Here is a 24021-nt window from a genome sequence, read left to right as displayed (position 1 = left end):
GAAGATGCAATAATCCGGGCTCATTGAAATTATTCCTTTGATATGCATCTTAACTGTCTAGGAACAGTATCTATTTTTCTCCATCCTGAAGAATTCTCAGGGAGCGCATGCAGTAGCTGATGGCTCTATGGCAGGCAACATTCATAGTTTACTGGAATGGCAGACAGTTTTCTTTTAAGTAGGATTTTATTCTAAGAGTATACAACATTGGAGACAAAGGAACTTTTTTTTTAATTGGAGGACAACTGGTTTATAGTGTGTTGATTTCTGCTGTATAACAACTCGAATCAATCATAGTAATACATACATCCCCTCCCTCTTGAGCCTTCCTCCATTCCCCACATCCCATTTCTCTAGGTCATAGCAGAGCTGGGATCCCTGTGTTATATAGCAGCTTTGCATTAGTTAACTATTTTACACACTATAGGGTATATATGCCAATGGTACTTTTTCCACTCATCCTACCCACCTCTTCTCCCACTGTGTCCACAGATTCCTTCTCTACATCTGCGTCTCCATTTCTTCTTCATAAATACATTCATCCGCAAAGGGACATTTTAACCAAATACAATTTTTTCCCCTGTGGAATAGCAATTTTTGTCCACGTACAATTTGTATTTTGAGAGAAGAGGCCTGAAGTAGGTAGGTGTATGAATTCCTGAGGTGTGGTGAGTAGTTTGGCTAGGAGGTCGGGGACCTGGAAAATGTAAGGTGGGAAGATTAGAGACAAGGGGTATGAACCTGTGTGCACAGGATGTTGTATCTTTGTGTTTCAAGTCAGGGCCCACCAAAAGCGTCCCCCTGAGGAGATACACTCAGCAGCCGTGTGAACAGGGTGACATGACAGGTGAATGTCAGCTAGCCTCTGTCTTTCATAACCCCATTGTTCGTGTGATTGACAGCTGAAGAAACAGTGTGGACTCCTCCTGTCCAAGATTGATCAAACAACATTTACCATGTCACCAACTGTGCCACGTGGTACCATCCCTTGGAGGAAAGCAGCCAGTCCATTGGTGGCAGATTGATTACATCTATCTCTTCTATTCTGGACATGACAGTGATTAATTTTTTTTCAGCTGGGGTATAGTTGCTTTACAATGTTGTGTTAGTTCTGCTGTACAACAACGTGAATCAGCTATAGTGTGCATATATACCCTCCCTCTTGGGCTTCCCCCATCCCCTCGATTCTTTTTTATTATTTATTTATCTGGGCCTCAGGTGGCTGAGTGGCACAGAATCCACCTGCTATTACAGGAGACATGAGTTTGATCCCTGGGTCAGAGAGATCACCTGGAGAAGGAAGTGGCAACCCACTCCAGTGTTTTTGCTTGGGAAATCCTGTGGACAGAGGAGCCTGACGGGCTACAGTCCATGGGGTCACATAGAGTTGGACATGACTTAGCTACTAAACAATGACAACAGTTCATTTATTTTTCTGGCTGTGTTGGGTCTTGGTTGCAGCGTGTGAGAACTGCCATCTTTGTTTCATCATGGAGACTCTCTATTGAGGGGTATGGAATCTAGTTCCCTGACCAGAGATTGAACCTGGTTCCCCTGCATTGTGGGGGAAGATTCTTAGCCACTATACCACCAAGGAAGTCCTCCACCCATTCTTACCAAAGTTTATGCCTACTGCACACCTGGTTGTAATTCACTGCCTGCAGTGTCTCTACCAGCACCACTGTGAAGGCTCATGGAAGGCTTGATTATCCTTGAGTGTGAATGAGACATAACAATGGGTACTTATTATAATAATGGGATCCACTAGTTCTACCATATATCAGACCTCCCAAAAGCAGCCAACCAGGTAAATATTTGGATGACCCATTAAAACCTCAGCCCTGGTGCCATTTTAGGAACAACATTTAGAGTTAAGACATTCTTCTTTCTCCAGGGATGCAGCCTATGCATTGTATCAATATCCAGAGTATGCAGGTTCTGGAATCAAGGGGAAGAATCAAGAGTGCCTTTTCTCACTTCAACTCATAATGATCAGGTTGTCAACCTGAGGCTCTACTGGAACCAAGGGCCTGGTTTATAGAAAATGAATGCTTATTCCAGGGGATGAAGTAGGGTTTTGGCTCTTTTGGGTTTCTTTTTTCTTTTTTGCAACTTCTTTTTTCTTTTTTTGCAACTTCTTAAGTCAGATATTTCTCCATTATTCTTGCCTGGGAATTCCCATGGACAGAGGAGCCTTGCAGGCTATAGCCCATGGGATTGCAAAGAGTCAGATACGACTGAGCAACTAAGCTTTCCTTTCCCACAAGTAGGATATTTACATGAATCTCTAATTTGCAGCTTCTATTTTTCTCTAACAGGAGCATTTAAGACTATGAATATCTAAAGAGTGTTTGTGGGGACTTCCCTGGTGGTCCAGTGGCTACAACTCCTTGCTCCCAATATAGGGGGCCCAGGTTTAATCCCTGGTCAGGGAACTAGATCTCACATACTGCAACTAAAGATCCCGCATGCCTTAACTAAGACTCAGCATGGCCAAATGAGTAAATTAACTAATTAATTTAAAAAATAGTGTTTGTGATATGTTAGTATATTGTCATTATTTCTGCATACTAAGTGATTTCCACAATAGTTTCTTCTTTGACATATCAGTTATTTAGAATTTATCTTATGAATTTCCAAATATAGTATTCTTCTAATTTTCTTTTGGTTAATACTTTCAAATTTAAATGGATTACAGTTAAAGAATGACATCAGTCTTTTAAGATTTGAGGAAATTAGCTCCATGAGATCTTTTTTCATAAAAGTTCCATGTAAGATTCAAAATAACCTGTATTCTACAACAGTTGTTCTACTTCTGCTTCAAAGTTAAACTTCCTGGCTGCAGACTTTAGTTAATATAGTAACATCTTGATCTAAATATTGCAGAAGGTAATGTGTAAAATATTCCATGGGTGGTAGCTCTGTGAATTTCTCCTGGTAGTTCTGTTCATTTTTCATTTACATACAGTACTTTGAAGCTATTTAGTTAGGCTCACACAAGTCTGTACTAGTTTTATGTTCCTGGTATAATAAACCTTTTATCATAATGGAGTGATCCTCTTTATCTCTAGTAATGCTTTTTGCCTTAAATTCTATTTTGCCTGATCATAACATGGCTACATCTGCTTTCTTTCCCTTAGTTTGCCCATATACCCTGTTGTATTCCTTTGTTAATTTTTTTTTCTTTTGGCCACGTGGGGCGTGTGGGATCTTAGTTCCTGGACTAGAGATGGAACCTTTGGCCCCTGCAGTGGAAGCTCTGAGTCCTAACCACTGAATCTCCAGGGCATTCCCAATCTTTGTTTTTTTTTAAGTGAAAATGTTCCATTACTTGTATTTTATATACTCCTTTAAAATTTATATGATAATCAGCTCTTATTTTATTATCTCTAAAGATTATTTAATCTTTAAAGAGATTATTATCCCTCTAGATTATTTTATCCAGATTTATTTATCTAGGTTTATTTTATTGTGCTTTATATTTGCCTTCTTTTCTATTTGTGTTCCTCTCTGGTGGCTCAGATGCTAAGAATCTGCCTGTAGTGTAGGAGACCCAGGTTTGATCCATGGGTTGGTAAGATCCTCTGGAGAAGGAAATGACAACTCACCCCAGTATTCTTGCCTAAGAAATCCCATGGACAGAGGAGCCTGGTGGGCTATAGTCCATGGGGTCACAAAGAGTTGAACATGACTGAGCTACAATTCTTAAAGAGATAGGAATACCAGACACCTGACCTGCCTCCTGAGAAATCTGTATGCAGGTCAAGAAGCAACAGTTAGAACTGGACATGGAACAACAGACTGGTTCCAAATCAGGAAAGGAGTACATCAAGGCTGTATATTGTCACCCTGTTTATTTAACTTATATGCAGAGTACATCCTGCAAAATGCCAAGCTGGATGAAGCACAAACTGGAATTAAGATTGCCGGGAGAAATATCAATAACCTCAGATACACAGATGACACCACCCTTATAGCAGAAATTGAAGAACTAAAGAGCCTCATGTTGAAAGTGAAAGAGGAGAGTGAAAAAGTTGACTTAAAACTCAACATTCAGAAAACTAAGATCATGGCATCTGGTCCCATCACTTCATGACAAATAGATGGGGAAACAATGGAAACAGTGACAGACTTTATTTTTTGGAATCCAAAATCACTGCAAATGGTGACTGCAGCCATGAAATTAAAAGACGCTTACTCCTTGGAAGAAAAGCTATTACAAACCTAGACAGCATATTAAAAAGCAGAGACATTACTTTGCCAACAAAGGTCCTTCTAGTCAAGGCTATGGTTTTTCCAGTAGTCATGTATGGATGTGAGTGCCAAAAAATTGATGCTTTTGAACTGTGGTGTTGGAGAAGACTCTTGAGATTCCCTTGGACTGCAAGGAGATGAAACCAGTCTATTCTAAAGGAAATCAGTCCTGAATATTCATTGCAAGGACATGCTGAAGTTGAAACTCCAGTACTTTGGCCACCTGATGCAAAGAACCGACTCATTAGAAAAGACCCTGATGCTGGGCAAGATTGAAGGCAGGAGGAGAAGGGGACAACAGAGGATGAAATGGTTGGATGGCATCACCAATTCGATAGACATGAGTTTGAGCAAGCTCTGGGAGTTGGTGATGGACAGGGAAGCCTGGCGTGCTGCAGTCCATGGGTTGCAGAGAATCGGACACGACTGAGCGACTGAACTGAACTGAACTGAGCTACTAACACACACTGGCTTCTTTGGGATCAATGAAATATTTTTTCTAATTCCTTTTTTAATTTTTACAAGTATGAGATTTATATATTTTAGCCTAATAATTTTTACCCCAGGTATTTTGATATTCGTGATTAACTTGGTAAAATCTAAAATAAATAGCTTTATAGCCTTCAAACCACACAAGGATATTTGAATACATGAACCTCAGTTCCTCCCCCGTTTACCTGTTCATTTTGCTGTTTTAAGCCCAGCAGACAGTTTTCTTGTTTTACAGCATCAGTGTTCTTCATTCTTTCCTGTATTTCTGATCTTTTTTGTGGATTGCTTCCCTTCTGTCTACCTAAAGTACATTCTTCAGGGACTTCCCTTGTGGTTCAGTGGTTAAGACTCCTCACTTCCAATGCAAGGGTTAAGGTTTGATCCCTGGTCGCGGAACTATGATCCCACATGCGGTGTGGCCAAAAAATAATAAATATGTAAAGTACATTCTCTAGAATTTCCTGAAGTTCTGTTGGGGACACACCCTTTACAGCCCAATACCCATGGAGGGCAGTTTCCTAGAGCTGCCGGGGGTGCTCTAGTACCTTATATAAAGTAGTGTGGTACAATGAATACAGTCGGCCCTTGTATGGGCATGCTTAATCAACCGGTGATGGAAATATTTGTGCACAAATGACAGAGAAAGAGAATACACGGTAAGACGAAACTTCAGGTTATTAAATAATGGGAGACTTTCCTGCTCAGGATAACTTGTGACCTGATTGCCTGAAAGATTACTCAGGCCTGAAAATGAGCAAGAAGCTATCTCCAGGAAGAAAAGTTAAAATATTCTTTTAGAGGGAATTGGGCAACTCTGTAGCATCTGCCTGTGTCTGCTGGACTTAGATTAATGCCACAGGGCAGGTTACATATGGGAGGCACCGGCTACGCCTCAGAAGCTAAGGGTCGAGGCATCCTGGAAGTAGGGGGAGGGAGGCTTAAGGGCCCACAGGTACAAAGACAGGGAGGTCCCAGCTTCATTTTAAGCTGGAAGGAACAAGTTTCTGGTTTAGAAAGGCTGGGAAGGAAGTTTTATATTATAAATGCAAATATCTGCAGCGTACAGTCAGGCCCCAGGGCATGAGAGGGAGCTGGATCTATGGAGAGAGGCTGAAAAGCTTGCAGAATTAACCCTTCTCATTGCTGTCAAGGTCTTTCGCCCAGTCCATGCTTCGGGAGGAGAGAGTGGACAGGAAGTGAACACAGATTCCCAGAGTTTGTTGTTCTGAAAGGGTGGCTTGGTGAATGCAATTCCTTGTACGCACTCTTAGTTGTTCTGCTTGTGACATTGCAAGAATTTTTTTTTTAACCTAACCCAGACATGCTCCCAGGGACCCTAATTCAACTCCAAGCCCTCTCTGACCAGAACCAGAGGGTGGGAGAGTTATACATTGTGGTAAGATGATAAATGGTCTGGTAGGGGTACAAAATGGCTTCCCAGGTGGAGCTAGTGATAAAGAATCCCCCTGTCAATGTAGGAGATGCTAGAGATGTGGGTTCGATCCCTTGGTCAAGAAGATCCCATGGAGGAGAAAATGGCAACCTACTCCATATTCTTGTCTGAAATCCCATGGACTGAGGAGCTTTGCAGGCTACAGTCCATGGGGTTGCAAGGAGTCAGACAAGGGTGAAGTGACTTAGCATGCATTTATTTATTTAGGCTGTGCCAGCTTTTAGTTGCAGCACTCAGGATCTTCGCTCTCTACTGCAGCGTGTCAGATCTTTTAGCTGTGGCATAGAGGATCCGATTCCCTGACCAGGGATTGAACTCAGGCCCCCTGTAAGGGGAGCTTGAAATCTCAGCCACTGGGCCACCAGGGAAGACCCAAAGTAAGCTGTATCTTGTCCCATGGGAATACTAGGCTCTGTCACCAGCTCTGCAATTCTCTTTGGGAGGATATTCCTCCGGCTACCATGTATTGCATCTGCTCTTGTCAAGTGGTAAGGTCATCTCACCACCTCCCTTCTGGCAGTGGAGTGTTGCCCCCTGGCCTCTATTTCAGGACTCCATCAACCCCATTAGTAGAGGAGCACAATTCTGCCTCCCCCACCAGCCCTGGTCTAGTGAGGGCAGCCATAGCTGATTTTCTCACTGATGGTGCAGGCCCTTCTCACCAGTGCATCCTTACTGCTTGGTTAATTAGAATGCTCTCCAAGTCCTCCTGTGGGTTTTCTGTCCTCAGTGATATATCTGTTCCACTTCTCTGAACCTTTGAGCTCTTCACCCGCTCTTTGCCATGGTGGTTCTGGCAGTTCTACTTCACTTAGTGGAGGCCATGGCTTTTCTGAGCTTCCCTGAACCAGGGAAATAGAACATCAGCACCGTCTCCAGCTCCTTGCCAGGGTGTAAGTCCTATGCCATATAGCAGGGCTCCCAAATCAGCAGCGTGTTCTCCTTTACCCAGCTTTATATTTCATCTCTGATGAAATATATATTTCTAGCTCCTGCTGGGCACACCTGGGCCATGTCCTGCAGTTCCTTTGATAGACAATTCCTTCCTACCCTCAGCAGACCCAGTATCTTTCTGTCAAGTAGCGAGCGATCCCTAAGCAGCTGTAAAGTATCAGGCACAGGCAAGGCCTGGCTGGTAAAGAAAGAAGGAGCCACTAATAAGGACCTACTCTATACCACAGGGAACTCTACTCAAGACTCTGTTATGACCCATATGGAAAGAGAATCTTAAAAAGAATGGATATATGTATGTAAGGGTAAGAGGAGAAGGGGGTGACAGAGGATGAGATGGTTGGATGGCATCACTGACTCAGTGGACATGAGTTTGAGCAAATTCCAGGAGATAATAAATGACAGGGAAGCCTGGCATGCTGCAGCCTATAGGGTCGCAAAGAGTCTGATATGACTTAGTGACTGGACAAAAACGTAAGTGACTCGCTTTGCTGTACACCTGAAACTAACACAACATTGAAAACCCATTATACTCTGATAAGCATTGTAAAAGAACTTCGCTGGTTGTCCAGTGGTTAATAATCTGCCTACCAATGCAGGAGACCTGGGGTTGATCCTTGATCTGGGAAGATCCCATGTGCTGTGGAACAACTAAGCCCATGCAGCACAACTGCTAAAGCCTGTGTGCCTTAAAGCCTATGCTCCGCAAAAAGCCACCACAATGAGAAGCCTGAGCACTGCAAGGAAGACCCAGTGCAGCCAAAATAAAGAAATAATTAAAAAAAGAAGAAATGAGCCCATTTTCAGATTAGGCCGTTTATCACTCACATAGAAAGTGAAGTGTGAAAGTCAGAGGTCCCAGATCCCTGTGGTCCTTGTGCAGGTGACAGCCAAACAGAAGGGGCCCAACGCAGTAACGTGGGTGCTGCCTGGTACACAGCCTGTGTGACAGCAAAGCGGCTTAGAGCTGCAGACATGCTCCAAGCAGGAGGAGGGATGGGGGCAGAATTCCAAGTGGCCCCGAGTCCACCCCCTGCTGTACTCACCTTCCCTGTGTAACCTCCTCCCCTTGAGTGTGGTGCCCCCTCTCCTTGCAGAAGTGCTCTGGACAGGGTAGGCAGAGCCCGTAGAGGGTGTCTAGGCTGACTTACCCTCATTCTCCGACACTGCTGGCCTGTGACGCCGACCAGATGGGTAAGAAATGTTGTAGAAATCCCTAGACCCGCATCTTTCAAATCTTTTTGGAACTAGTCTCTGTAATATCCCCAGGAGTACACAGTTGTTTTTAGGTTACTGTCTTGGCTGTGAGAAGCCCTTTCCAGGACTCCATTTGGCCATTCCTATCAACATACACCTTATTCCTCTTTCAAAGGATTACAAGGCTGGCAAAACAGCCATAAGGTGTGTCTAGGATCCCACTAGACACACTTGACCCTCTGTGAGATGAATGGACTCTGGTCAAGACTTATCTCCCTCCTGACCTCCCAAAGCCTCTCTCTCTCTCTCTCCAGAGAATCCTAGTCCTCCAGGGATTAGGCTCAGATAAGCACCAGTATCTACAAATGTGGTTTTCAGTAAAATGAGCACAGACTGAAATTAAAGAATCCAATTCCAGCTCCTCTCATATGCTAGGCATATACCAAGCAAGATCCTGAAGCTTCCCAAGCCTGTTTGCTCATCTATAAATTAAAGCCCAAAATGTTCTTCTGATCGTTTCTTGTTTGTGCTGCTGTTATAAAATTGCATACTATGTGCTTTCCACACTGCCTGGAATATAGCCTAATGACCTTTACTACCATTCGCTTCTTCTTTTGGAAAGGGCTTCCTGGGTGGCGCTAGTGGTAAAGAACCCACCTGCCAAGGCAGGAGACCTGAGAGATGTGAGTTTGATCCCTGGGTTGGGAAGATCCCCTAAGAGACTCAGGTTTGACCCTGGGTTGAGAAGATCCCTGGAGAAAGGAATGGCAACTCACTCCAGTATTCTTGCCTGGAGAATCCCATGGATAGAGGAGCCTGGTGGACTACAGTCCATGGAGTTGCAAAGAGTTGGACATGACTGAAGCAACTTAGCACACATGCAGAGAGGAATAAAAACATATATTACTATTTATCTGTATTTTAACAACCCACATCATCAGTTTTTGGTTAATTCCTCGTTTATTTCCAACTTTTGTTGCTTTTTGATTACATGGGATTTAGGACTAGGTCACCCATCCAGTTGGCTTCCCTAGTGGCTCAGATGGTAAAGAATCTGCCTGCAATTCAGGAGATTCGGGTTTGATCCCTGGGTTGGGAAGATTCCCTAGAGAAGGAAATGGCTGCCCAGTCCAGTATTCATGCCTGGAGAATCCCATTTTTAGGGGAGGACTACAGTCCATGGGGTCACAAAGTCGGACACAATTGAGTGACTAACACACACACATGACAGATTGGGTAGATTTAAGTCCTCAGGAATCACATGAATTGATCCTCATTTTCAAATAATTGAGCTATAAAGTTTGTATTTTACTTATCCTATTTTTATTTTTTTAAGATGTTTTTGACATGGACCATTTGTAGTCTTTATTGAATCTGTTACAATGTTACTTCTGTTGTTTATGTTCTGGGTTTTTAGCTGTGAGGCATGTGGAATTTTAGGGCTTTCCAGATGGTTCAGAGGTAAAGAATCTGCCTGCCTATGCAGGAGACTCAGGAGATACAAGACAGGAGTTCAATCCCTAGGTCAAGGATTTTCTGGAGTAGGAAATGGCAACCTACTCCAGGGTTCTTGTCGGGAAAATCCCATGGATAGAGGAGGCTGGCAGTCTACAGTCCACAGGGTTGCAAAGAATCAGATATGCCTGAGTTACTGAGCATGCACACACACGTGGAATCTTAGCTTTCTGACCAGGGATCAAATCCACATCTCCTGCATTGGAAGGCGGATTCTTAACCAGTGGACTGCCAGGGAAGTCTCTACTTCTCCTACCTTTAGTGATTCGTGGTTTTTATAGATTATACTCCATTTAAAGTAAACTTAACTTTTACTTGTTAACATATAAGCTCTATCTCTAGTCTAGGATTTCGTCTGGAAAACATTTTTTTAAGATGCCTAACTCTACAAAATGTGTGCTTATGACCATAATTGTTAGGAATGTGAATTAGTAAAGTATTTTTGTAGAGCAGATGTTGTGTGTGTATGTGTTAATTGCTTAGTTGTGTCTGTTTGTGACCCCATGGACTATAGCCTGCTAGGCTCCTCTGTCCATGGAACTCCAGGCAAGAATATTAGAGTGAGTTGCCATTTCCTCCTCCGGGGGTTCTTCCTGATCCAGACAATGTAGGTCTCCTGCACTGCAGGCAGATTCTTTACCATCCGAGTCACCAGGGAATCCCAGAGCAGACCTTATGGCTAGTTAAAACAAATTTAGGGACTCCAGCCCTAGAGTCTAAGATCCAGTGGGACTGGGGGAGGGGGCTTAAGAATTTGCATTTCTGACAAGTTCCCACGTGATGCTGGTCCTGACGCTGCTAGTCCAGAGACCACTTTGAGAACTACTGATGTAGAGAATTCTAATAACATTTAGTTAAAGACAGAAAAACATTCATAGGGAGTTCCCTGTAGTCCAGTGTTTAAGAATCTGCCTTTCAATACAGAGGTCACAGATTTGATTTACAAGTGTCAAGCAACAACAGTTAATAATTAATGGACAAAAGAGGCCTTATTAAAGGCCTGTGGCTGCTTCAGGCAGAAGAGACTATCTCAATGTCCAAATGAAGAACCCTGGTGTTCAAAACAGAGACAGAGGAAATGTTTAAAGAGAGCGAGAAAGGAAAGAAGCTGTGAACTAGACCCAGCGTGATTTGTAAGCATCTCTGCTGGGAATGGAGAGCTTGGTTGAGGGGATTAGAAGAAAGATGCCTGGTGTGGGTGTGTTAGTTGATCAGTCTTGTCCGACTCTTTGAGACCCTACTGTGGCCCACCAGGCTTCTTTGTCCATGGAATTCTTCGGGTAAGACTCCTGGAGTGGGTTGCCATTACCTTCTCCAGGGGATCTTCTTGACCCAGGGGTCAGATCTGGGTCTTCTGCATGGCAGGCAGATTCTTTACCACTGAGCCTCTAGGGAAGCCCAGAAAGATGCCTCCAGGGTCCCAAAGAAAGGAGGCCAGGTTGGATCTCCCGTAGAAGCAGCTTGAAACTGGGAGAGCTAGGTAGAAGGACCTATCTATTAGGAATTTCAGAAAGAGGGTCAATACACTGGACCTGTTCTCTTGGACAAAGCCAGGAGCAGTTTCCTTATTTTTACTTTTAAAATATATATTTACTCATTTGGCTGCACTGGGCCTTAGTTGCGGCACTTGGGGTCTTCGATCTTTGTTGTGGCGCATGGAATCTAGTTCCCTGACCAGGGTTTGAATCCAGGCCCTCTGCATTGGGAGCTGGGAGTCTTGGCCACTGGACCACCAGGCAAGTCCCTCAGAAATGGTTTCTATGGTGGGTAACTGCTGAGCTAGTTATTTATTCCATTAATATTTAGTGGGCATATCATTGGGTCAGACCCTGTGTCAAGAAAAATCATTCTGATTAAAGGCAGAGGACTTAAGTGACTTGAGACTTTTACTAGAGATATGTCAGGAGGCACCGATACCTTCTCCAGCTTTTCGGGGAAGGTGGTGGAAAAGCAGAATGCCTTTCCCACCTCCCAGATTCAGGGGGTTCCAGGAGAGAGGGGCACCTCTTTCTTTGGGAAGCAGCTTCTGTACTTGCCCAGCAGAGGGCGGCTGGAACCTGGACACTATGGTTCCAGCCACCAGCTTTAGGACACCAGACAGATGGGAACCTAGCCCCCTCATTGCCCACTGCAGGATGGGCGTGATGCCCACTTGCTGGCAGTGACAGCCCTAGAGAGACAGGAGGTACCGGGAGGTGTCAGAGATGCTGTTTTGAATTCCCTCTAAGCTGTGTCACTTTTGCCTAGTGTAGGCTCAGTCCTGATGCCTTGCCAGGCTCGTCCTCTCTAGCCTGCTGGGCGAAGAGCATTTCCTTCTCATCCCAGGGCAGCCTGCTCACCCTGTTTCTAGTCACTGTTGAAAAATCGTTTTTTTCCAGGACACAGACTCCTAGAGCCCCAGAGGTGGGAGGAACTTGCAGTGCTGCTTGTCCAGGAGTTGACATTTCAAATAATTTCAGAGGCAGGTGCAGAGTGGAGCCTCAATTTGTGATGCCAACGTAGGGTGAGATAGTGGCCATGGTGAACTGGAGAGCCCATATTTGTGCAAAGTCACCTCTAATCAAGTATTTTTCTTTTTTTAAAAAAGAAACATTTATTATTATTAATCATTTTTGGAGACACCATTGTGGCATATAGGATCTTAGTTCCCAGACAAGGAATTGAAACCGTGCCCCCTGCATTGAAAGTGAAGCGTCTTAACCACTGGACCACCAGGGAAGTCCCCAAGTGTTTTTCTAATTACAAGTAAAATAAAGCATGGCTCTGGGCTCTGTCAGGATGCTGGCTGCCAGGTCTTCCCCAGCTTGGGGAAAGAAAGATGGAACTATTTGCCCAGAACAGGGCCCAATTCCCTTCCCCAGGCAAATCCACTCTCTTCCATGATGTTTGTCCCTTGGGGTCTCAGGGTAACAATATGGAGTAGCAGCAGTTGGGGACAACTTGGACTCCCATCTCGGGTTGCCCCGAGGCTACTCATCAATCCTGGATTGCTTCATTTCCTTCCTTGGCCACCGCTCCCCTGTTTGGAGCAGGCAGCCTCCCCCAGAGTACAGGGCACTCCTCTTTCTCGCCGCCGTGAGTCACAACCTCGGAGCTGACTTGGGGCCAGCCTGACTCCTCAGAGTCAGGAGCTTCTCCGCCCACTGCTGTTTCCAATGAATACCTCTAGCTGTGGGCCTCCGCTTCCTCTAGCCGCCTCCCTATGGCTGGGCCCTTTTATTTACTCAGGGTTTTTTTTTTTTCCTCCTTGAAACGAGGTCCTGTGGAGAAGTGCCTAGGAGCTTTTCAAACTTGATCCCTCAGATCCCAAGGAGAAATAAGAATTAGAAGCAGAAAGGGCGGCTTTCCCATCATGAACAAAAGTCACTACATATGCTTGGGTGTGGATTTTTTAAAAATGCAATCACAGGGATGTCCCTGGTGAATCAGTGGTAAAGAATCTGCCTGCCAATGCAGGAGACAAGGGTTCGGGTTTAATCCCTGATCCGAGAAGATCCCACAGGCCTCAGAACAGCTAAGTCTGTATGCCTACTGAAGCCTGCCTGCCCTGAAGCCCATGCTCTGCAACAAGAGACGCCACCATAATGAGAAGCCTGTGCACCGCAACTGGAGAGTAGCTCTGGCTCTCTGCAGCTAGAAAAAAGCCTGCGTAGCAAGGAAGACCCAGGACAGCCAAAGATAAATAAATAAATAAAATTCTTTAAAGGGACTTCTCCGATGGTAAAGAATCCACCTTGCAATGCAAGGAACACCAGTTTGATCGATCCCTGGTCTGGGAAGATCCCACATGCGGTGGGGCAACTATGCCCGTGTGCCACAGCTACTGAGCCTGTGCTCTGGAGCCCTGGAGCCACATGTACAGAGTCCACACTCTGCAACTACTGAAGCCCACACACCCTAGAGCCCACATTCCGTAACAAGAGAAGTCAGCCCAATGAGAAGCCCACTCACTGCAACTAGAGAGTAGCCCCCACTCTCCACAACTAGGAAAAGTTCCCTCACTGCAATGAAGACTCAGTACAGCCATAAATAAATAATTAATTATTTTTAAAAATCCAATCATATACTTTTGAGTCAGGCCCTGCGCTCTTTGGGAGGACAGGCCCCCTGGGCTCTGTGGGGATACTCCATTAGGGCATGACACTTTCCCTTCAGCCTCTGGGAGTAGCAGGAAGTCCCAAATAGCAGGAATGGGGCTATGGTCCCTTTACCAGTCACAGAGATACCTTGGGACCTGAGGCAAGTATTTACAACAGTCCCGTGAAGAATGACAGCTCTTTCTCACTATGACTAATCCCTTGAGGATTTGTCCCAACTAACCCCATTGTCATGGAGCGCCTGCTTGCAACACCTCCCAAGCTGAAGTGTAAAGATGACTAGGGTCCCGAGAATCAGGTCTCAAAAGAAGGCAGTCTTAAGAGTATCATTTGAGAGGAGGAAATAAGGACAAAAAAAAGCCCTAATGAGATTAGTTACCTGCAGGGCATAGTGGGAACAGGATAAAAGGAAGAAGGAAATTGAGAAGAATGACACTTCTCTGAAATAGCTTTTTGTTCTGACTCGCTTTTGGAACCATTGTAATTGTTTTGAAATATTACATATTTCAAAAATAAGTAAAAATGTAATAAAATTCACAAGGATGGGGAAAACCTTAAGACTGGGTAGAGAAATAAGCAAAGTCCTTTGACTTCTATCTTACCAATTTATAGTAAATAACCTATCCCGTGCTGTGTGTTAAACATTTACCTATAGTTTTGTTTAACCTCTGCAGCATCTCTAAATTGTAGGTACTATTACCATCCTAGTTTTACAAGACAGGAAGTCATACCCTAGTGGCATTAAGGAAGCTCCCGAGGTCCCAGAGTCTTGAACTCAGATTTTGTATCAGATTTGTGACAGATCTCAGTTCTGAGGTCCTATTATATATTCAGCTCCGTGCCAGGCACAGAAATATAAATTGGTGTCTCTGGGGTTCCAGGAATTTGTGATCTCAGTGATAAACATTTAACATGACAAAGCTATAAAAATAGGGAAATGAATGAGCCCCTTATTCATAAAGATTTAAAAGGATAAAAAATTTTAGGAGTACTAAGCCCTCCTTGTGGGTTGACTTCCTAGAGGAGATGGGATTTGAATGGCGTTTTGGAGGCAGAATTCAGGTAGGTGTAAAACAAGGGCAAATGGATTGCAGGCAACAGAACCCACTGGAAGCAGAGGTGTGGAGAGGGACTTGGAAGGGAACTTTACGACTCTCTAGGGTACCTCTTAAAAAGAGTTAAAAAAAAAAAAGTTCAAAGTATAATGGAAAGAAAGTGGATTCCAACCCCCCAAAATTAGCCCTTTGCATTGTTAATCAACTGTTAATCAATCGCTAAGTCGTGTCCAACTCTTAGCATCCCCATGGACTTCGTGCAGCCTGCCAGGCTTCCCTGTCCTCCACAGTCCATTGAGTAGGTGATGCTACAATCTTTTCCAGCATCAGGGTCATTTTGTACTCCAATATAAAATAAAAATTTATTTTAAAAGTTAGCCCTTTGGTTGCTGCATATTAACATTGCCTAGTTCCTTTCCAATTACTGGACTCAGAGGGATGACTAGGAAACTGCTGCTAAGTCGCTTTAGTTGTGCCTGACTCTTTGACCCTGTGGACTGTCGCCCACCAGGCTCTTCTGTCCATGCAGGATTCTCCAGGCAAGAATACCAGAATGGGTTGCCATGCCCTTCTCCAGGAGATCTTCCTGACCCAGGGATCAAGCCAGCATCTCTTAGGTCTCCTTCATTGGCAAGCGAGTTCTTTACCACTAGTGCCACCTGGGAAGCCCCTGACTAGGAAAAGGCACACAGTATATTCTGGATCTACAGACAAAAACTGTTTTTGCTTTAAGGGAAAATAGAATCTTAGTCCCTTTGGTTACTTTTGCTTTTCTATTTATACTTTTTTTTGAAACTTTAATCTTATTTTTAAATTAACTTTTCTTTGTGTTAAGTTGCTTTTTCCATTTCTACTTTTACAAGCAGAAAGAGAGGCCAGTCCCTGTTTGCTGAGCTGAAAATCAGACCATCAGCCCTGCTGTATCCTTCTCAGCTAGTTTGCAGGCAGCCCCCCAGGTATGTAAGGAGGGGTGTTAGGGGGTAGGCTTGGGTTTCCCTGGGGGTTCAGATGGTAAAGAATCTGCCTGCAGTGCAGAAGACCAGGGTTCAATCCCTGGATGGGGACGATCCCCTGGAGAAGAAATGGGTACCCACTCCAGTATTCTTGCCTGGAGAATTCCATGGACAGAGGAGCCTGGCAGGCTACAGTCCGTGGGGTTGCAGAGTTGGGACTGAGTCACGACTGAGCGGCTAACACACTTTTCCCTGAACCTGTCCCCTGCTGGAGGGTTTGGTGCTCAGCAGGGATAAGAGAGGAAGGAAGCCTGGCAGGCAGACACCAATGCTGGGTCTAGCTGGACTGCAAGGCAGAAATATGAAGAAAAGCAAAATATGGATAGTCCTATCAGGCTAATAAATGATAAACTGTAGACTAAGTTTTCATCTGGACCAATGTTCACATAAATTTGAAAAATCCTTGAACCAGGGACAAATGCAACATCTGGTCCTCAAACTGCTGCCCCAGCCCCTGCCTCGAGCCACCCCCTTCTAAACAATAGGGATAATTTCACATGTCCTAAAGGGGAAAGTCTTCAGCTCTCCCCTCAGATCCTTCTATTCTTGCTCAGCCCCACTGACCCTGCTTCCCTCCCCACCTCCCGTCAAGCAGCCCCTGGCTCTGGGCAGCCACACCAGCCCCTGCAGTTCTGTGTTCACACCCCCCACCCCTAGTTGGGAGCACTGGGACCCTGGCAGGGCCGTGGCCTGCCTCCCCTGGGCACACCCCTCTGTCATTGTGGTTTTTTTCATCCTGTCCTACTGGTGTGTTTGTCTTTTCATCCCCAAATTCAGAGCTTAATTGCAAGAGCCAAGTCTTGCTTTTTTTCTCTACCTAAAACAAGATTCAATTTTTGATAGTCTTCGTTTAATAGTTGATAGATGGATGCTTTCCCTTAAAGCAATGGTTTCTTCAGCTTTTAAGACCACAACCCTCAGGAAGAAATTTTTTTTTACAGGGACTTCCCTCGTGGTCCAGTGGCTAAGGCTCTGCATTCCCAATGCAAGGCATCCAGGTTCGATCCCTGGTCGGGGAACTGACCCCACATGCCACAACTAAAACTCGATACAGCCAAATAAATGATCTGAAAAAAAAATTTTTTTTTCCATTACAACCCAATTTACACATTCATCCACACAGCCACAATCACATGTATGTATTAATATAACCATAAACAAGAGTTTCAAGAAATAGCACTTACTCTTGTTGGGTGTGCTCTGGTGTTTTCTCCTTTATTCCATTTTACTCCTAAGTGCTTTGTTGGGACTGGCGGGTGGAAAGTCACAGTCTGACAGCAGAAGAGAAGGGCTTCCCTTCCAGCCAGGATCAGATTAGGATTAAGCTGTAACAAATGAGGGCCTCTGCCAACTCTGACGTGTAGATAAGGGTCTTGGCCTCATTATGAAGCAGGGGCCCGGGTGGGCTTAGTGGCTACGTGTTGGAATCATGCTCTGGCCTGGACCTGCCCTTTGCAGCTTTCTCATCCAGTCTTTTCTATCTTCCCTTCATTCCTTTACCAGAGTCACCTCCATGGACAGAGGAGCCTGGCAGATTGCAGTCATGGGGTGGCAAAAAGTCAGACACGGCTGAGCACAAGCATTCCAACTCACAAAGACTTCTTTCCTCTCATGGTGCTCAGGGCCTCACCTGTATTTCGTGCATACCTCTCTGATTGCCCTTTATCACAGGCTTGTGAGGCAATTCTTTTTCACTTGGCTTGTGGCTCAGCTGAGCGCCTGGAGCAATGCGGGCCTGATAAAGCGGGAGCACAGGAGAGTGATATTTGAAGGAGTTGAGTTGAAGGACTGCTTTCGGGGTCCACTGGTGCCATCTCTTCCAGATTGTTACTGGGCCAGGAGTGGCCTGAGGACTCAAGGCTGCAGTGGGGACAGGCAGGTGGGGGCAGGCTGCTATGAGCAGGTTACCAGGAGCTGCCCGGGGCAGTGAGTGGAATTCAATGGTGAAATTTCAAAACTCAGTTATCTCCTCACTTTGCACAGAAAGCTCATAACTTAAGACATCAAGATGATCAACTTGGGGTGCAGAGTGAACTTGCGCACTCAGAGGCACCTCTGAGGACTGACATTCCTGGAGTCCTGATTTCAATGGTGGGTAGATGACTCAAGGCCAGGCATCAAGAGTCTGAATGTGACCCAGGTCCCTCCCTGCTGGTACAGTCAACCCTGGGGCCTGTCTCTTGCTGAGCCTCACCCTGAGCAGATCATGAGTATAATCCTATGCAGGAGGCAGTTAGTGCTGGGTTTCCACCTCCCACTCCAAGGTACCAATATTCCCGGTAGAAAATGTTTTGGCAACTGTCGGAAATGACAGAGATCCTGAAACATAAATAGTACATAAATCACATGATGTCGGAAAATGTAAGTCATGGTTCTGCTGGTTCAGTGTTCCAGGTAACCACACAGCTTCCATGAGGACAGAACACAAACACAGAGCTCCTCTACACAGAGGGTCTGCCACCTCCGAAAGGAAACCGGATCAAAACATTCCAGAACATTCCAGCAGACCTCTGCCTTCGTCTGGGCTCCGCTCGCTTTGTGTCTTTTGCTCTTTCAGTGTCTTTCAGGGGGAACAGCATCATTGCAGTCTGTGATGCCAGGGGGTGGGGGGTGGTGGGGGGGAGTTCAATTTTTTCAAAATGAATTTCAGCAAAAGGATAGATTATAAGCAAACACAAAACTAATGAATGTTCCTCTTAACTGTTTACCTAGCTCTGCCCTCTAGTTGTTGCATTGTTTGTCACATGAAAAAGAGAACCTGCACCTTGTTCTCCAGGAGCTCATGGTGTTCATTTAAGGCAGGTCCCAGTGGGAAGGCCTCCAGGGCGAAGCATAGGAGGGCTAGCTGCTCATAAACCCTGTAGTCTCAGGAGTGGACTGACACCTTCTGAGCTCCAGTTTCTTATTCGTGGGTTTAGAATTACTCCACTGCGCTCTTGGGCTTCCCAGGTGGCGCTAGTGGTAAAGAACCTGCCTGCCAATGCAGGTTTGATCCCTGTGTTGGGAAGATCCCCTGGAGGAGGGCATGGCAACCCACTCCAGTATTCTTGCCTGGAGAATCCCGTGGACAGAGGAGCCTGGTGAACTACAGCCCATAGGGTCGCAAAGAGCTGGACATGACTGAAGCGACTTAGCATGCACACACTACTGCACCTGGTGGCTCAGCAGTAAAGAATTCACCTGCCAGTTCAGGAGACGAGGGTTCATGGGGTCAAAAAGAGTCAGACACGACTGAGTGACTGAACGCACACGCTCACGCACACATACATACATTACTGCACCCAGGCCTTCTGGGAGGAGGGAAATGATGGGGTGTAGGTGGCAGCTGACGTTTGTGAGGAAGTCAGTAACTTTCTCAAGTGACCTTTGAGGCTGTTGCCTTCAGAGCAGGGAAGGGAGGTGGTGGAAAACAGCCAGACTGGGCTGATTAGATTTTTCCCATGGTGAATCAATGGACAAGAAAGCGGGATGGACAGAGGAGAGCACCAGGCAGCCAGAACCTTCTGGATTGTGCCCTACTGTAGGCAGCGGTCGTTGAGGGAGGCTTCATGAAAGTCATGGTCTAGCCGATTAGTCTGGGCACCTGTGTAGCTTGGTTGGAAGTGGGATGAGGCTAGGAGCCGGGGGTGAGTGGCTAGACTTAGGGAGGAGGGAGTGAGAAGGGAGTGGGTGTGAGAGAATGGCCACAGGAGGAGTTAAAATTAGGTTTCAGGACTTCCCTGGTCATCCAGTGGCTGAGACTCTGAGTTCCTAATGCAGGGTGCCAGGTTCAATCCCTGGCTGGGGAGCTAAATCCCACATGCCACAACTAAAGATCCCATGTGCCACAACTAAGACCTGGTGCAGCCAAAGGAAAAAAAGTATTTTAGTTGGGTTTCTACATGCACTTGGCCAGGCCCCTACCCCCACTGTGGCTCTTTGCACCCCACCGCCCACCACCCATCTTCTCTCTGCCTTTGCCTTTCTCCTCCAGCCCTTCTGTCTCCACCCCACCCCCACTCCCCACATCAGCCTTGTATGTCATTCTGCCACCCAGGTTGGGGCACATAGGAGGCTCAGCCAAGGCTTCAGAGGATGTTCATGCCACCTGGTAGGTGCTCCCAGGGTGCACTTGGTCAGGCAGGCTCTGATTGGGTCATGAGCAGCGGGAGGGGCAGGTGGCTCTTTCTTTAGTCTGTGAGTGAGAAAAGCTTCTGCTGGTTAGAACTCACAGGAAGCTGGAGCCAAGGGGTAGCACCTGACATCGGGTACAGTGCTATGGGCTGGGTGAGAAGGGGAGGTAACACCTCTGGGCTGTTGAGGCCGGCTGCTCCTCCTATGCCAGGCCAAGGAAATCAGGTCACCCTTCCCCTCTCTTTGCTAGATGCTGCTTCAGAGAGATAAAAGAAATATTCATAGCCTAGCTGACTCAGGCAAGACATCTAGGTGAGGGTCACAAACCGGTGGCCTGCAGGGCCATCCCCCTGCAGATGGGTTTTGCTTTGTCCACAGTGGTGGTTTAGTCGCTAAGTTGTGTCCAACTTTTGCAATGCCGTGGACGGTAGCCTGCCAGGCTCCTCTGTCGCCAGGCTCCTCTGTCCATGGGATTCTCCAGGCAAGAATATTGGAGTGAGTTGCCATTTCCTCCTTCAGGGGGTCTTCCTGTCCCAGGGATTGAACCCAGGTCTCCTGCACTGCAGGCAGATTCTTTACCGAATGAACTAAGAGGGTCCACAGGGATCCTCCTAGTCTTTTACACATGTCTCCGTCCCCTTTCTGCCTTCTTTATTTGCCTTCCTTGTCTTGCTCCTGAGTTTATGAATTTACTGGCCTCATCCTAAGAAACACAAAGATGCTCCAGGAACTTCTGACATGGCTGGGAAAACAAGACTAACACACAGGCCAAGAGGGCTGAGTGTGCCAGATCCAGACATATGGGAGTTTAGATGAGAGATCTCCCATGGAGATTACCATAGAGGAATGTGTAGGGGAGAGTTGAATACTGAGCCTCAATGGAAGAGGAATGTCCCAGGATTGGGAAAGACAGGAGGGGCAGCCTGGAGAAGTTTCGCTGGGTTGGGCTTCATTCCACCCACAGCAGGGGGCACCTCTGAGATGTTAGCATAAGGAATTGATGATGGAGGCACAGAAGAATCCAGGAAATGTGGATGGGGGCAGGGAGCTGAAAAGAGGTACCAATTTGAGAAAGTCTGAAGGAGGTAAAGACGGTGTTGTGGAAGCTGAAGGAGGATCCAAGAATACTAAGCTTGGCGCTTCAGAGCATCTCAGAGACAGCTGCATACTAAGTCGCTTCAGTCATACCTGACTTTGCAACCCCGTGTGCTGTAGCTCACCAGGCTTCTCCGTCCCTGAGATTCTCCAGGCAAGAATCCTGGTGTGGGGTGTCATTGCCTCCAGGGAATCTTCCCCACCTGGGATTGAACCCAACCCCAGTCTCTATGTCTCCTGCATTGGCAGGCGGTTCTTTACCAGTGCCACCTGGGAAAGCTATTGAGTCATGAAAATGGGGAAGTCATCAGAAGGCGGCTGCTTGGGGTACGGGTGAGAAGTTGAGAAATTGTGGTTGAAATTCATTTGATGGATGAAATGGGCAGCTGGCATCTAGATCTGTGGACCTGGAGATGGAGGTGGTGATTTAGGGATTACACTGAGATTTCGAAGGGACATGTTGGGAGAGAGAAGGGGGTGTGCAGAAAAGAGAGAGCCCTGGAGAGGAGGGAGAAGAGGCCCTGGAGAAGAGGACCGATGTGGAATTGGAGAAGCAGAGAGCACATTGATGTCAGCAGAGAGGACAATCAAAAGAAAGAGGTCCACTGACATCATCAAGTACAGAGGATTCAGGGAGAGCAGAGCAAAGGCTGGGGTTTTAGAGCTAGGGCATGGCCGAAATTTTGATGGGCGTGGAGAAGATGACCACATATTTCAGAATCAAACAGACAGCATGGGTGGAGAAGAGGCTGTTTATCTCTAGGAGCGCGTGGTAGATAGAAGTGATGTCACCGATCTGCTCGCCCACAGCACAGCAAAGCCAATTTACCCAGACACAGAGTTGTGATGAAGGAAGGTACAGCATTCATTTGCAGGGCCCTAGGCTCAGTGGGTAAAGAATCTGCCTGCCATGCAGGAGATGTAGGAGACGCGTGGGTTCAATCCCTGGTTTAGGAAGATTCCCTGGAGGAGGGCATGGCAACCCACTCCCACATTCTTGGGAGAATCCCATGGACAGAAGAACCTGGCAGACTACAGTCCATAGGAAGATTCAGACATGACTGAAGTGACTGAGCGTACGCACACAGTAAGAGTACTGAAAGTTCGTGCCCGAAAGACCTGAACCCCACATGCCACCCTAGCCCATACCCGTGGATTTCAGGGAAGGATTCGCAAAGGCAACATCTGGGGTGAGGGCTGCAGGGGACGTGACTCTCTTCTGATTGGTTTGTGATGAAGTAACAGGGTGATGTTTCAGGAATCTTAGTCATCTACTTTCTGGTTCCAACCAGTCTGAGGTCTAGTGCCTAGTATCAGCTCAGCCTGTAGTTGTCATCCTCCACTTGGGTCAGAGTGGGGGGTCTTAGTTTCGGCAGAAAACTCTAAGATAGTGTCAGATTGTGATGTATATCCCTTGAGGAGGAACTAGGACCTTCTTTTATCACTGAGCTATTGTCATTACTTTTCTCCTTTAACTGTTTCTCCTTTGTTTCTGCATTTCCTCACTTTCCTGTTAATAATGACTTGTTCCTGCTCTGGAACTCAGGGATGTTCCAGCAGACTAAAGCCTTATTCTACAAATAAGAAACGGGGATGACGGAGAGGCTTTTGTACCCAGGAGGGCCCTGCAGGGTCCTGCTAGGTGTCAGTGACAGTAAGAACAAAAGGAGATTTATGGAAGTTTGAAGGCAGAAGGAGATAGTGGTGAAAAAAGTACTGAATCTACTAAGGAGAGAGGATAAAATGAAGAAAGTACCCAGATGTGGTGGAGGGGGTGGATGGAGATACTAAGCTTTGATTTCACACTAGGCTGCATTCCCCCATCCTTCATTTTGGGCCCTGTCCTGGGTTCCCGCCCCCCCCACTGTCCATGGTTCTCACTCTTGGGCTTAGGCAGCAGGGGGAAGTCAGACGGCTGGTCAGGTGATGTTACAGAGTCCAAGCTTGCTCTGCTTGCTTCACAATAGGTCAATAAATCGGAAGGTGTTGAGGCAAGGAATAACAACTTTATTCAAAAAGCTGACAGACCGAGAAGATGGTGGACTACGGTTCCAAAGGGTCTCCCAAGGGCTTCCCTGTTGGCTCAGGCTGTAAAGAATCTACCTGCAATGCAGGAGAACCGGGTTCGATCTCTGGGCCGGGAAGATCCCCTAGAGAAGGAAATGGCAATCCACTCCAGTATTCTTGCCTGGAGAATCCCATGGACAGAGGAGTCTGGCTGGCTACAGTCCATGGGGTCACAAAGAGTCATACACAACTGAGCAATTAACACAAACACGGTCCCCCAAAACCATCTTATGATGTCTGAATGCCAGTTTCTTTTCTAGAACAGAGAAGGGGAGGAGGTGAGGAAGTAGAGTAAAAAGGCCATAAGTCTTGCAAAATATCTCCTGGAGTGGCTAGGCTTGGGGTGGGGATGTGTTCATTTCTTCTTTTCTGTAGCCATTCACAGGTAGGCAGGGGCAGATTGCCTGTTTGTGAGCCGAACAAAGGCATTTTAATATTCAGGCAGAGGAACTGAGTTCCCTGTGACAGGCCATTCTGGATGCTTACAGGTAGTGCTTATCAGAACAAAAGCATTGAGAAGCAAAGGTTAAAGTGAAAGAAGCATATTCAACATGGAGTCAGAATTTGCTCTTCCCTGTCACAGTGAGGCACTCTTGGGGATAGTGGTGTGTGTTAGTTGCTCAGCTGTGTACAACTCTTTGAGACCCAATGGACTGTAGCCCACCAGGCTCCTCTGTCCATGGGATTTCCCAGGAAAGACTACTAGAGTGGGTTGCCAT

At 46.2% G+C, this 24021-nt stretch overlaps 1 protein-coding gene across 2 annotated transcripts in view; it reads left to right on the top strand.

The window, feature by feature from the left end:
* CHCHD5 (coiled-coil-helix-coiled-coil-helix domain containing 5) overlaps window positions 1-24021 on the top strand; it is a 66065-nt gene that overhangs the window by 29019 nt on the left and 13025 nt on the right. The window contains exon 4 of one of the 2 annotated variants that reach the window (XR_006269441.1): window positions 15881-15970. Coding sequence is in view for 1 of the 2 variants with exons in the window: in XM_043468809.1 (XP_043324744.1) it covers window positions 18414-18425 (12 nt within the window). In the remaining variant the exon portion in view is untranslated. Of the gene's footprint in view, window positions 1-15880; window positions 15971-18413; window positions 18441-24021 lie in introns of those variants that run through there. The other variant, XM_043468809.1, reaches the window with a different exon arrangement.

The sequence above is a fragment of the Cervus canadensis genome, chromosome 5 (assembly GCF_019320065.1).
Source record: "Cervus canadensis isolate Bull #8, Minnesota chromosome 5, ASM1932006v1, whole genome shotgun sequence".
In the NCBI taxonomy this organism is placed as follows: domain Eukaryota; kingdom Metazoa; phylum Chordata; class Mammalia; order Artiodactyla; family Cervidae; genus Cervus; species Cervus canadensis.
Note: the sequence above shows the minus strand (reverse complement) of the source record. Positions and strands in the feature narration are given on the sequence as shown.